At 43.3% G+C, this 13,503-nt stretch overlaps 1 protein-coding gene across 1 annotated transcript in view; it reads right to left on the bottom strand.

The window, feature by feature from the left end:
• CDH13 (cadherin 13) overlaps positions 1–13,503 on the bottom strand; it is a 992,246-nt gene that overhangs the window by 2,075 nt on the left and 976,668 nt on the right. The window contains exons 12-13 of the mRNA XM_061138277.1: positions 9,683–9,916; positions 5,580–5,798 (exon numbers count right to left, since the gene is read on the bottom strand). Coding sequence (XP_060994260.1) covers positions 5,580–5,798; positions 9,683–9,916 — 453 coding nt within the window. The remainder of the gene's footprint in view (positions 1–5,579; positions 5,799–9,682; positions 9,917–13,503) is intronic.

Raw genomic sequence — 13,503 nt, 5'->3', positions numbered from 1 at the left:
ACCACTGCAATATAAAAAAAAAAATAAAGTAGTCATGTATCTGTTTGGAAAATTTAGAGCAGCTGCTCTAAATTCTAGATAAAAAAAATCTTTGTAATGTGACTTGAGTGTAAATAAAATGATACTGAGAAGGTTAAGGGAGAAAGCTGTTTTAACAGAAAGGGCCATGGAAATGAACATGCTGATTCAGATGCAAGTTTTATTGTTATTTTCTATACCGAGGGATCTTTATACTGCTTGACAGGTGAATTCCTTTGGGGTTAGGACTCTTCTGAACTCATTTAATTTCCTTTTTTTTCAGGTGAATTTTTCATTGCCCTTGCTACCATTGCCTTAAACTCTTTGGTGACCTGGGCTGCGGTAAACTATATCCTTCAGATTCACTTGCATTTGAAGACTGGAAAATGGCATCACTAATTTCATTTAAAAATATTTTCCTGTGTGAGACCAATAACTTAAAATAATCATTTTGGTCCTTGAGAAAAATAGGAAAAAAATTTTGACTTAATAAGACCCACTCCAAGCCCTGTTTAAGTCAAGTCAGACCACAGCATATCCCATGTGACTGTTGAGTTGATTCCACGAAAAAGTTCACAGTGATGTAATGTTCTTGGCTGTGCATGCGTGTGGCACATAGAAAGCCCTGGGACGTCAGAGGACGTCACTGTCCATAAACTTGGAGGGACCAGCTCTGTCTGCAGGCCGAGGATGGTCTGCTCTACTCCGTCTTGGTGCTCCTCCAAGCTCTGCCTCTGCCCATAACATATTTCACAATGAAGAGGAGCAAAATACTGATACACTCAATGACATGGACTGTGCAATTCTGTTTATGGAAACTTCTAGAGAAGGCAAGAATCTAATCAGAGAAGGTAGACCAATGGGAGTCTGGACTCTGGGGAGGGAATCAACAGGAAAGGGGTACAAGGAATGGCATCTTGATTGTGGAGTGGCTACACTTTACCAAAATTCATCAAACTGTACCCTTAAAATAGGTGAATTTTATGGAATGCAAATAATACCTTAATAAAAAGCATTAGAATGAAAAGTATTTCTGGTGACCATTTTTTTGCTCATTTGGTCATCTCTTTAAACTTCTTCATTGTGATCATCAAGGTTACAATTCAGTGCCCCCTCCTTTCCAGCACAGAGACATTTAATTTTGGTATTTATTCACATGGTTCACCTGATCTGTTCTTTTATATTCTTGCTCTCGTGGATTAATTTTAAAAGTGTTTGAAAAGGTTTCAGCACAATATTCCTTGAACTTGTCTTGTCACAGCACAAAAACCCTCATGGATGTGCCAGCTTGCTTTCTTTGGAGGGTCCTAGGGGGAGAATTATGCATCCCCTTGATGTCATCAACATGTGATTTAAACAACAAACTGGCAGTAAAAATCATTTCATTTACATTTTTTATTGCTTTCAATGTCATTAGTTTTATTTCTTTTACTTTGGGATGTCAAAGTAGGAATTGCGTCTTTCTCAGTTCAACTCTCAAATGCAATAAAGCCACCTACGGTATCATAATAAACTGAAATGTTTTTATTATCTTTTTCCACAAGGGAGGCAGTCTAATAATGAACACTGGCCTCCATGCTTACCCACCTTGGGACCTTTCTGAGCATCAGTGTCTCATCTACAGAGTGAAATAAAACCACCAGGGCAATGAAGGAAATAAAGAGAAAAGCCACAGAAGAGGGGTGTTTGGTTCATGCGAGTCTACTTGAATCAGAATATTATTTGGGAGGAGGAGCAAAACCCATTTTCTCTTCCCACATTGGATGACGTGAGCCCTGCAGTTTTATGAACAAAGGCTTTAAAGACCAAATTGACACGCTTTTCCTGCCAAGAGCCAGGAGTAAATATTTTCGGCTTTTTGGGCCATAGGGTCTCGGGGGCAACCACTCAGCTCTTTTTGCGGTAGTAGCAGAAAGCAGTCACAGGTTAAGTCTGTAAACGGATGGACCTTCTGTGTTCTGTGCGTCTGTGCTGACTCGCTCAGTTGTGTCTCTTTGCGACCCCATGAACTGTAGCCCGCCAGGCTCCTCTGTGCATGGAATATCTGATTTTCCTGGCAAGAATACTAGAGTGGGTTGCCATTTCCTCCTTCAGAGGTTCTTCCCAATCCAGGGATCAAACCTACATCCCTTGCGTCTCCTGTATTGGTGGGCAGATTCTTTACCGCTGAGCCACCAGGGGGCATCTGTATTCTAATCAAATCTTAAAACCAGGAAGTGAGCCTTCCCTGGCCCTGGGGCTGTAGTTTGCCACTCCCTGCTTTAAAGAAACATCAAACAGATTCTACCAAATCTCCACATTTATTGAAGGACCATGGCTGGTGGGGAAGTTCTCTTGTCCTTGCACTTTATAATCTACTGGTAGCTACAGTGTTATTAGGACTCATGCCCCCACTTTGCTTAATATTTTGGACCTATTTCTGTGTGCCCTCCTGCCATTGTCATGGGTCACCCACACTGACCTTGCTCTTAGGAAAGAGTCTGAGCCACTCAAGGCGTCTTATACCTGCCAGTTTCTCACATGCCTACATTATTAGTTTCATTCTTTCTCTGTTAGGAAGAACATCTTGGGCTAGGTCTATAATAAAACAGGAATCATTTTATTTGGCAGGCATCTCTAATGTTCAAACAAACATTATTAAATAATCTTATGCCTTTGATATTATAGGTACAGGGTGAGGTTTGTTTTGAAGTCAGGTCGGTGATGACAACTGTTCTTAACTATTTTGGGGACTGAAATGACATGTCTTGTGATGCAAAACATGGGAGGGTCATTTCTAGCTGCATGGGGAGATTCAGGGTTCCTTTCTGAGAATAATTATGGCTTGTCCTCAGGTGCCCTGACCTGCAGTGGGATAACCATGTGGCTCTCCATTTTAGGTGAGAACAGAAAGTGCATCTGACATTTCAAACACAGAATGCATGCACCTGTCTTTTCTCAATGGTACTATTTTGAGTATAAAATGAACACAAGTTCTTTGGCAGTCATCAGATAACTCTGTCTTGGATTAACTGTGATCCAAGAGCTCAGATGGGAGAGATGAGAAGTGAGCCATCCTGGGGAACCTGCTCGTTATTGACACCTGTAGGTCAGGGTGCTCCAAAGTAGGAGGAACAAGAAAATCCCTTGTCAGAGGAAGCAAATGCTGCCATGGCTATTATATTCCTTTTAATCTCAACAGACTACATCTTACAAGCATTTAATATAATGATTTGGAGTAGCAGGCATGTGTATTATTGTAAAAAATACTGTGTAAACATATAAAAACACTGGGTATATGTGCCAGAGGCTCCGGTCACCTGGGATGTTGGTTCCCTGGGTTCGATGGGCTGGGGATCTATCTGTACTTCAACAACTGGAGCTGGAAGCCCCCATTAAACCACTCACTGGCCGCCTGGGGGGGGGCTGGTAAGTGAGCAGAATCTTGAAGAGCCTTGGTTCATGGAGAGTCAGGCTTTGGTGTCATGTAATTGTGCGAAAGAGTCGGACATGACTGAGCGACTGAACTGAACTGAATTGTGTTTATGGGCTTCCCAGGTGCCTCAGCAGTAAAGAACCTGCCTGCCAATGTGGGAGATGTGAGTTCGCTCTCTGGATTGGGAAGATTCCCCTGGAGAAGGAAATGGCAACCCACTCCAGTGTCCTTTCTTGCCTGGGAAACTCCATGGACAGAGGAACCTGGCAGGCTATAGTCCATGGGGTTGCAAGAGTTGGACATGACTTAACAACTAAACAACAACACCAGTTGTGGGTGATGTGTGAGTGGCTACTCCATCATCTTTTCCATCTGTGTACACACACACATGCACACACAGCATTTTTATTTCTGTACAATCACCCAGGAAGTACTGCCCTCTGGTCTACCCCGACTCTGCTATATGTGAGTTCTGCTCGGTGTCTGTCTAGTGCTCACTTGAGAAGCTGGTGGGAAACAGATTCCAGAAGTTTACTGCGGTAGAGTTGGTCAGAGCAGGACACTAAATAATCCCCATGTGTCTGTTGATAGGGGAGTACACTGCGCCGTATTCCTAGGATGGGAAGGGATGCTCTCTAGCTGTTAGAGTGAATGAACCAGAGCACTGTGTTTGCCTGGCTCTCAAGCTAAGAATGGTTTTCATACTTTTAAAGGGTGGTAAAACACAGAAGACAGAACCAAAACAGCTATAAAAAGGAATATGAAACAGAGCCCTGATGAGACCCCCAGAGCCCAAAATATTTGCCACCTGGCCCTTGATGGAAAAAGCTTGCCAACCCCTGAACGACAGAAACATAGATGGAGCTTGGAAATGTAATGAAAAGAGGGAGAACAGAGAGTTCCAGCACATCAGGCTCAACACAATATGAATTAGACCAAGTTTGACAAACCACGCAAAGTAGAACTATATGGGGTGTGTGTGCAAGTGGTGTGTAGTAACAGTATAAAACAATGTCCACACACGCTGGCTCATGACAGCTATTGTCTCTGGGGAGAGAGAACAGGAAATGAAACTGGGAAGAGGGACACAGGGGATTTCAACCTCATCTGTAATATTCATGTTTTATAAAAAAGGAAGGAAAGAAGGAAAGGAGGGAGGAAGAGAGAGAGGAATATATATTCCCTCACCCCCTTTCTCTCTCTCCCCCTCTTCTTTCTTTTCTCTCCTCACTCCATCCCTCACTTCCATCCATCCGTCTATCCATCCATCCAGGGAGACACTTTGCACTGTAAATTCTCCTCTCTAATTCCACTCCGAGGTCAGTGGCTCAGCACAGAGCTCTACGTGTCTGAAGTTGGAATGAGATTTCCTGTTGAACCACTCAACACTGTCACCAGGATACAATAATTTCTGTCTTTATTTTCTAATCATCACTTTCTTAGCCTCCTAATTCACAACAACACCATTCACCTTCTCAGAAGGTAAATACTGAGGCCCCAAAGTCTTTTGAATGGCATTAGCTATATGTTAATAATTGCTAAGGTTAAAACTGGACTAGTAAGCCCCAAAAAGGAAATATTTGATACCTGTTTCTATTTATTTGATGCTCACACCTCTATTACACGGCATAATAGTTCATTTATTTAAAATAATGCTTCATTATGTCATAGTCATGACAGTGAAAAAACTGTGTGAATATGCAATCACCTCTTTTCCTACAGCCTCCACGTCCTTCCATGCATTCTCATGATTCTTCTTTAAAGGGTGTAGAATCTCCTTAAACCTAGCTAAAGATTACACTACACCATGCAGAGAGAAATAGGGCCCTGGTAGACCAGTTAACCAATCTGGGCACATCTGTCTGAGCTCAAGTTCAGGGTCATCTGGAGGAGCTTCCTCTCCACCTGCTCTGTTGACGGCATTGGGTGCCTTTGCACGGTTCCTCAGATTGGCGGGGGGATGTGAAGGGACCTTTTGACATTAGTGGGAGCACCTTTACAGGTAACACTCCATTACACAGACATAAGCTAAAAATGAATGTTTCCTCTGGGATACATATTTTGGGAAAGAAGCTATGTGAAAAACAGTGGGCTTGGGGAAGTTACGTCTTCCCACCGTGTGCACACTGGAGGTTGGCCAACTTACGAGCTAAGCCGAGGAGGGACAGGAGCAGGACCGCGGCGGCGCTGAGGCGCGGGGCCCCCGCAGCGTTGCAGTCCACTTTGGAGTTCTTGCAGGAGCACACGTGTACCCTGAGCTCCGTGACGTTCGTCATGGGCGGTCTCCCCGAGTCTGTCACCATGATGGGCAGGTGGTAGTTTGCCTTGTTCAGGTTTTGCAGGAGGCTCACCAGGGCGTGCGTATCTGCAAACACAGAAGGGGGCCTTCAGAAGAGAGCGCGGGACCTCTGCAAAAAGAGTGCAGCTTCAGCAACTGAAGTCTCAAAGCAGGCAGTGCATTGATGTACCTACAAGAGCGCTCAAATAGAAATCTATTAACACCAAATAAACATAGAGATTCAGCTCTTCATTTGTGGAAATCACATTTCAAGTGCCTAGCAAGCACACAGGGCTGGTGGCTACCATACCAGATTGTGTTTGTGCCTAGCCCTGTCCGACCCCATGGACTGTAGCCCACTAGGCTCCTCTGTCCATGGAGTTTTTCCAGGCAAGAATACTGGAGTGGGTTGCCATTTCCTCCTCCATGGGATCTTCTTGACACAGGGATTGAACCTGCGTCTCCTGCACTGGCAGAAGGGTTCTTTACCACTGAGCCACCTGGGAAGCACACCATATCAGAGAACACCAGAAAAAACACTTCCATCATGGAGGAGTTCTGTGCTTCAGGGCTATTTAATCAATTTCAGGAGGACCCAATTTGGTGGAGATGATTGAGTACCGAGAACTCCTCCCTACAAATGTATTAGACTTAAAGTATAATACATCTTCACAAAGATCACATTCAACATCTAGAAGAAATAATATAAAAACCCACTCTTGAATTGTCACACTGTACATCTTAAATATACACAATTTTTATTTGTATATAAAAATATGTAATAAAGCTGGAAAAAAATAAATTGTTAGCTCAGAGCATTTTTATATAAGATGCTCAAATAATCAAGATACACTTTTGGAACAACAATAACAAAAATCCACTCACTCTGAAGGTGGGCAGGCCCCCCCCCCCCATCTGTTTCCTTGGAGATGGTTTCTACACTGTAGTCTTTTTTAAAGAAATTATTTTTATTTATTTTCTGGTCATGCTGTGCAGCATGTGGGATCCTAGTTTCCCAACCAGGATCAAACCCGTACCCCCTGCAGTGGAAGCTTGGGTTCTTAACTACCAGACCACCAGAGAAGTCCCTATAGCTTAGTCTTTATCAGGCCTCAGACCCCAGTCTTTATCAGGCCCCAGGTTTGTGGGAATTCACTGATACACAACTTGGGGACTGGATCTTTAAGCCCATGCTTGGTGAGAACATCCACCATTACCCAGGCCACTGGTCAGCACTCAGAACTGGCCATCTCACCCGGCACTGTTTTGGCCTTGGGCTGTTTTCTCTTCAGTCATTCAGTCGACTATGGATTTTTTTTTTTTTTTTTTTCTGTGCTGCATGGCTTGTGAGATCTTAGTTCCCTGACCAGGGATCGAATCCATGCCCCTGTATTAGAAGGCAGATTCTTAACCACTGGACCGCCAGCAAAGTCCCAGCTATTTTTTTAAACTGGCTCTTTCTGGGCATAAACAATGATAAATACTCAAAAAAAAATTTGGAGGAACAAGAAAAAGAATCTAGAAGGAATTTTAACTATTAAATAAAACCAAGAGGGAAAAGAAAAGTATGATGACCTGAAAACAAAAAAACTGGAAATAGAACTGCCATATGTCCCAGCAATCCCACTGCTGGGCATACACACCAAGGAAACCAGAATTGAAAGAGACACATATACCCCAATGTTCATTGCAGCACTGTTTACAACAGCTAACTAGGACATGGAAGCAACCTAGATGTCCATCAGCAGACGGAGGGATAAGGAAGTCGTGGTACATACACACAATGAAATATTCAGTTCAGTTCAGTTCAGTCACTCAGTCGTGTCTGACTCTTTGCGACCCCATGAATCGCAGCACACCAGGCCTCCCTGTCCATCACCAACTCCCAGAGTTTACTCAAACTCATGTCCATCGAGTCAGTGATGCCATCCAGCCATCTCATCCTCTGTCATCCCCTTCTCTTCCTGCCCCCAATCCCTCCCAGCATTAGGGTCTTTTCTAGTGAGTCAACTCTTCGCATGAGGTGGCCAAAGTATTGGAGTTTCAGCTTCAGCATCAGTCCTTCCAATGAACACCCAGGACTGATCTCCTTTAGGATGGACTGGTTGGATATCCTTGCATTACTCAAGTATAAAAAGAACATATTTGAGACAGTTCTAATGAGGTGCGTGAAACTGGAGCCTACTATACAGAGTGAAGTAAGTCAGAAAGAGAAATACCAATACAGTATATTAACACATATATATGGAATTTAGAAAGACAGTAACAATGACCCTATATGCAAGATAGCAAAAGAGACACAGATGTAAAGAACAGACTTTTGGACTCTGTGGGAGAAGGCGAGGGTGAGATGATCTGAGAGAACAGCATCAAAACATGTATATTACCACATGTGAAACAGATGACCAGTGCAAGTTTGATGCATGAAGCAGGGCACTCAAAGCGGTGCTCTGGGACAACCCAGAGGGATGGGGTGGGGAGGGAGGTGGGAAGGGGCTTCAGGATGGGGGACACATGTACACCTGTGGCTGGTTCATGTTGTTGCATGGCAGAAACCACTACAATATTGTAAAGTAATTAGCCTCCAATTAAAATAAATAAATTAATTAAACAAACAAACAGATGAAGGTTATCCTAACCAGAAGGTGACAGGCAGCAGAATTAACCGACGTGGATGATGACGCCAGTGAAATGGCAGGTTAACACAAGGAAGATTCTCTGATCTGTAGGTAGAGGAGAAAGTCTTTGATGAGAAAGTTCCAGCTGGAAACTGAAGCTGGGGATGATTATTCAAATCAGCGACAGCCACAAAAACTAGCAAATAAAACACTAACCCCTCAAACAAGAGAAGGGTTGTTTTAATTAAAAATAATCAGTGTAACAGAACTCATTCTTTAAAAAGCAATAAAATAGACAAACAGGCAAATAGAATCAATAACAAGAGAAAGGCGCTAATAAAATGAGATATGAGATAAGGCCATAACAGTACAGATGAGGTTTTTTTAATAGAAAATTTTATGCACAATTGTATAATGCATTTTTAAAACTTAATGGAATGTATAATTCCCCATCCCTCTCAAAAACTCTACCTCTGAAGTAAGAAGAGGGAACCCAGCCCTGACCAGGTCAATCATAAGATAAATTCACTATTGATGGCAAAGTGTATGTAACATGTGAGTTCTGGTCTGGGTTTTATTGCGAGGCAAGGTGATTGCAGGAGTGAGTTCCCACTTGTCATGGGGAGGGGAGGGCAGTGGGGGATTCACAATTCAATACATTTGATATTTCAGTCTTAACATGGCAGATGATAAATGTTGGGACAAGTTTTAAATTCTACCTGTCCATGTGCAAGGATTGGTGGAATGGGGCCTTGCTTGCAAGTTTCATAAATGAACAGGACAGATGGGAGAAGATATCAAAGTTGAAAGTCAAAGCCACGGTCATTTTAAAGACAAAGTCTTTATAATTCTGAGATCTGCAGCATAAAACGGAAGGTGGAGGATTAGAGGTAAGGTTTTCTGAAGATTCCTGCACTGGTGCTTCTCTTAGAAAGACAAGCATAGCCCAGAAATCTCTGCAGTGCTGGTGAAATTTAAGGTAAACACAGTGATCTGAGTGAGGAGAGGCACCTGAGCCAAGATCCCCAGCTTTTGAAGGCTGAAGCCTGGGTGGGTGCAGAGGGTGAAGTGTGGGGTGCATAGCTCACGGGGTACAGCAGAGAAGAGATGAGGCAGAAAGCGGAAATCTGTCATGTTTGCATTTCTAAGAAACTGATATTCAATATTTTTACAAACTGTGTCCAGGTGCTGGTAGGAAAATTGTCAATGTTTGTAATGTGTGAATAACTTGAAACAAACCACGTGAGAATACACGAGAGTGCAGGAAAGGAGGAACACATTGGAACAGAAACCAAGCCAGGGAAACTAGGCTTCAAAGCTGAAGAATAACAACGGAACATTAAGAGGACTTACTGTTGATCTTGGAGATCTTCCAGACTTTATCAGGAACAGATTGTTTATGGATTTCAAATTTGAAAGGATCTGTGTTTGGGTGAAGATCCTTATCTGTCGCTCCCAAAATGACTACGCTGAGGTTTTTGGCATCATCACAGACCTCTGCTACCGTGGGGTAAATGAAGGGCGCGTTGTCATTCACGTCTTCCAGAGTTATCAGCAGAGTCCCAGTGCCAGTGGCGGGCGGGTTGCCTGCAGGGAAAGGGGAGACGTTAGCACAAGCCCGTACAACACAGGGGTCATCGTTCACAGTACCTCTTCCCAGTGTGTTAGACACCTTTACTCCTGTCATCGGACTTCAAACAGGACGAAGAGGGAGAGCGTCCATCTGTGTATAAAGTTTAGTGGTTTAGAAAGCCTTGTAGTATTATGATCTCTGGGTCTATCCCTGTTGCTGCAAGTGGGATTATTTCATTCTTTTTACGGCTGAGTAATATTCCACTGCATATACACCACATCGTCTTTATCCATTCACCTGTCCATGGACATCTGGGTTATTTTCATGTCCTGGCTATTGTGACTAGTGCTGCTGTGAACACAGGGCTGCATCTATCTTTTCAAATTATAGTTTTCTCCAGGTATATGCCTAGGAGTGGGACTGCACTTAGAAATAATCATACTAAGTGAAGTAAGCCAGGCTAAGAAAGACAGATATCATATGATATTGCTTACATGTGGAATCTTAAAAAAAAAACACCAAAAAACCTTTTATCATGCATAAGGCTTCTGACTGACGTTCTTCAGACTTCACTGTTAGAGTGCTAAGCTTTAAACACACATGTCATACCAGCACATTGAAAGTCACTCAAAGAATGGAAATGATAATTAGAACTTATCCTTGCTTACCATAATGAAACCTTTAATCTAAATAGCCAAGTATTTGCATGTTGGCAGTGGGAAGCCTACGTGAGTTTTTCAGAAAGGCAGTGGAACAATCTGATCTGACTTATTTGTGGAAACACACAGTGATATTGACAGGAGAAGCTGGGCGCTGGAGGCAGGGAACCCAGCAATAGATTGCATCATGAAGGGCAGCTTGAACAGCAAATACATGTCTCGTCTTGTCAAGGCCCTCAGGTGAAGCTGCCAGAAGAAAAGCAGAAGGTCGTGGGGTGCAGAAAGACAACAGCTTCAGCTCTGACTGTGCTAAGAGTCTGTCAAGTTCAGTGCACCCTCAAGAAAGTGCCCACAGCTTGGGAGACATGCCAGGGCTGAGTTAGGCAATGGGAATTGTCAATGTAGATGCTTTTGAAACCTTTCTAGCGAGTTAGGTTACCTGAGGTGAAAGTGCAGAATTACGGAGGGGTGGGCACTTCAGGAAACCCCAAAGAGCAGGTTAAAAGTTTAAAAAGCCAGCCCAGGTGAGAGTTTCTGGAAGACATGCGGGAGATGGATTGGAGGAGGAGGCAATGATCAAGAGTTAAATGTGCTATGATGCCCAAAAAGACAAGGTGTCAAGAGAAGCAATGGGGTTTCCCAAGAAGAATGTTACTGGTGACTTTCTAGGGAGTGATTTGCATTAGTGGGGAAGAAGCCAGATCGAAGGAAGCTGATCAGTGATTCACAAAGCATGAGAACAGATACTCTTTAAAATTTTTAAAACAAATTTTTAGTGAAGAATAGTTGATTTAATTTCTGCTTTATGGCAAAATGATTCAGTTATACACATATATGGTTTCCCTGGTGGTTCAGACAGTAAAGAATCTGCCTGCAATGCAGGAGACCCAGATTTGATTCCTGGGTTGGAGAAGGGAATGGCAACCCACTCCACTATTCTTGCCTGGAACCTGTCGGGTTATAGTCCCTGGGGTTTCAAAGAGTCAGATGTGACTGAGCGACCAACACTGACTCACTGATACATACACACATTCTTTTTCATGTTCTTTTCCATTATGGTTTATCACAAGATGTGTTGAATATAGTTCCCTTTGCCATTGTTGGACCTTGTTGTTGATCCATCTTATATATAATGGCTTGCATCTGCTAACTCTGAACTCCCAATCCATCCCTTCTCCACCCTGTCTCCTCCTTGGCAACCACAAGTCTGTTCTATATGCCCGTGAGTCTAGAGAATGGATACTCTTTAGTGGGGCTGGTGGAAATTTAAACAGATCAACACCCTAAGACAGTTCCAGAGTAAACATTCAAAGAAGTGTCTGCTAAAATAGGAGCACAACTGTAATTAATCATCAGAAGGATAGCTATTTCTAATGGTGGCAGACCATCAACTTTTGTTAGCGCAAGAACTCAAAGGAGATGCATAATTACTTTGAAGTTGGTTTTTCACTGTCAGCTTTAGTCATTTGGCTGAATTTCTTTATTGAAAAACTATTTTTCTCTTTTTATGGAACTAATTGAATATCTCAGAGGAATCCATTATATTTTTTCACTCTGAATATAATATGGAGTCATTTGGTAGAATGGATGAGAAGGCATTATGAGTATTTGAAATATGGTCATAAGAATTGGCCTTTTGTGAACTTAATTATACTACTGTCTTCAATTTCCCCTGTGTTATTCCCAGGCCAGGCTGGTGATGTCTTTTTCTGAAGTCAAGCGAAATGAGCTTGTTTTTCTTTTGTTGAGAAGGTAAAGAGTAGATTCTCAAAATCCTCAGGGAGAGCCTCTCCCAGTTTATATGTACGGGATGGAGGAAAATCACCACCTCAAACTAAAATGTAATTTAAAATGTAAAGATTCTTCATGAGCCCTTCGGCTCCAGCAGTTGAGGGGATCCAGGAAACACCAAGCTTCCAGATCTTCTCTGGCACTCAGCAAAAATCCCTCACCCCTCTTCTCTCGTTTCCGTTCGCAAGCCAGAGCTCTCAAGGGCCCACTCTGCGTGACCAAACACCGGAACCAAAGCATGACTGGGACAGACTCCTCCTCTATTCCAACAGGAAAAAGCCTCAATTTGAGCAAAATCCTGGGATGTGGAGCTAGACCTGCACTTGCTCTTCCTGGGCACTCCTCAGAGGAGCCCAGGGCCACATTCTCGGGAACACGTGAAGGCTCAGAGGAAGTCCCACCTCGGAACCCGTGACTGTAAGGGCTTTTGTCTTTATAATGTCAGGAGACATAATGGCCCCCAGATGAACCACTCCTGTCTGGGGGTCTTAAATAGAATGGGAGGTGGGTTCCCCTTTGGGAATCTGATGAAGGTTGTGGTCCTGCCTCAGGAAACGCACTCCAGTCCACTGAGGGATCGGCAGTCACTGGGAGAACTGGAAGTATGGCCTGGGCTCCGTGCAAGGTTGGAGCTTCTGATGGGTGACACCTTGGGTTTAGTTGTGAGGCTGAGGCAGAGAGGTTGAGCACCGGATCAGATGAACTCCGTGTCTCAGGCCTCCTTCTCTAGAACGAGGGTTAATCTTAGTTTTCTATGTCCAAGCTTGCACTCTGTAGTTTGATTCTTACAGGCTCTCATTTCAACTACAAAAGGCGAGGGTGGGATGATCTGAGAGAATAGCATTGAAACATGTATATTATCAAGTGTGAAACAGCTCGCCAGTCCAGGGTGGATGCATGAGACAAGTGCTCAGGGCTGGTGCACTGGGATGACCCAGAGGGATGGGGTGGGGAGGGAGGTGGGAGGGGGGATCAGGATGGGGAACACATGTACACCCATGGCTGATTCATGTCAGTGTATGGCAAAAACCACTACAATATTGTAAAGTAATTAGCCTCCAACTACTAAAAATAAAGAAAAAACAAACAAACAAACAAAAGCAAACTAAAATTCCCAAACCATCACTTGGGGTTATTATTAGTATTGTTTT

This window comes from Dama dama, chromosome 4 (genome assembly GCF_033118175.1).
Source record: "Dama dama isolate Ldn47 chromosome 4, ASM3311817v1, whole genome shotgun sequence".
Taxonomy (NCBI): Eukaryota; Metazoa; Chordata; class Mammalia; order Artiodactyla; family Cervidae; genus Dama; species Dama dama.
Note: the sequence above shows the minus strand (reverse complement) of the source record. Positions and strands in the feature narration are given on the sequence as shown.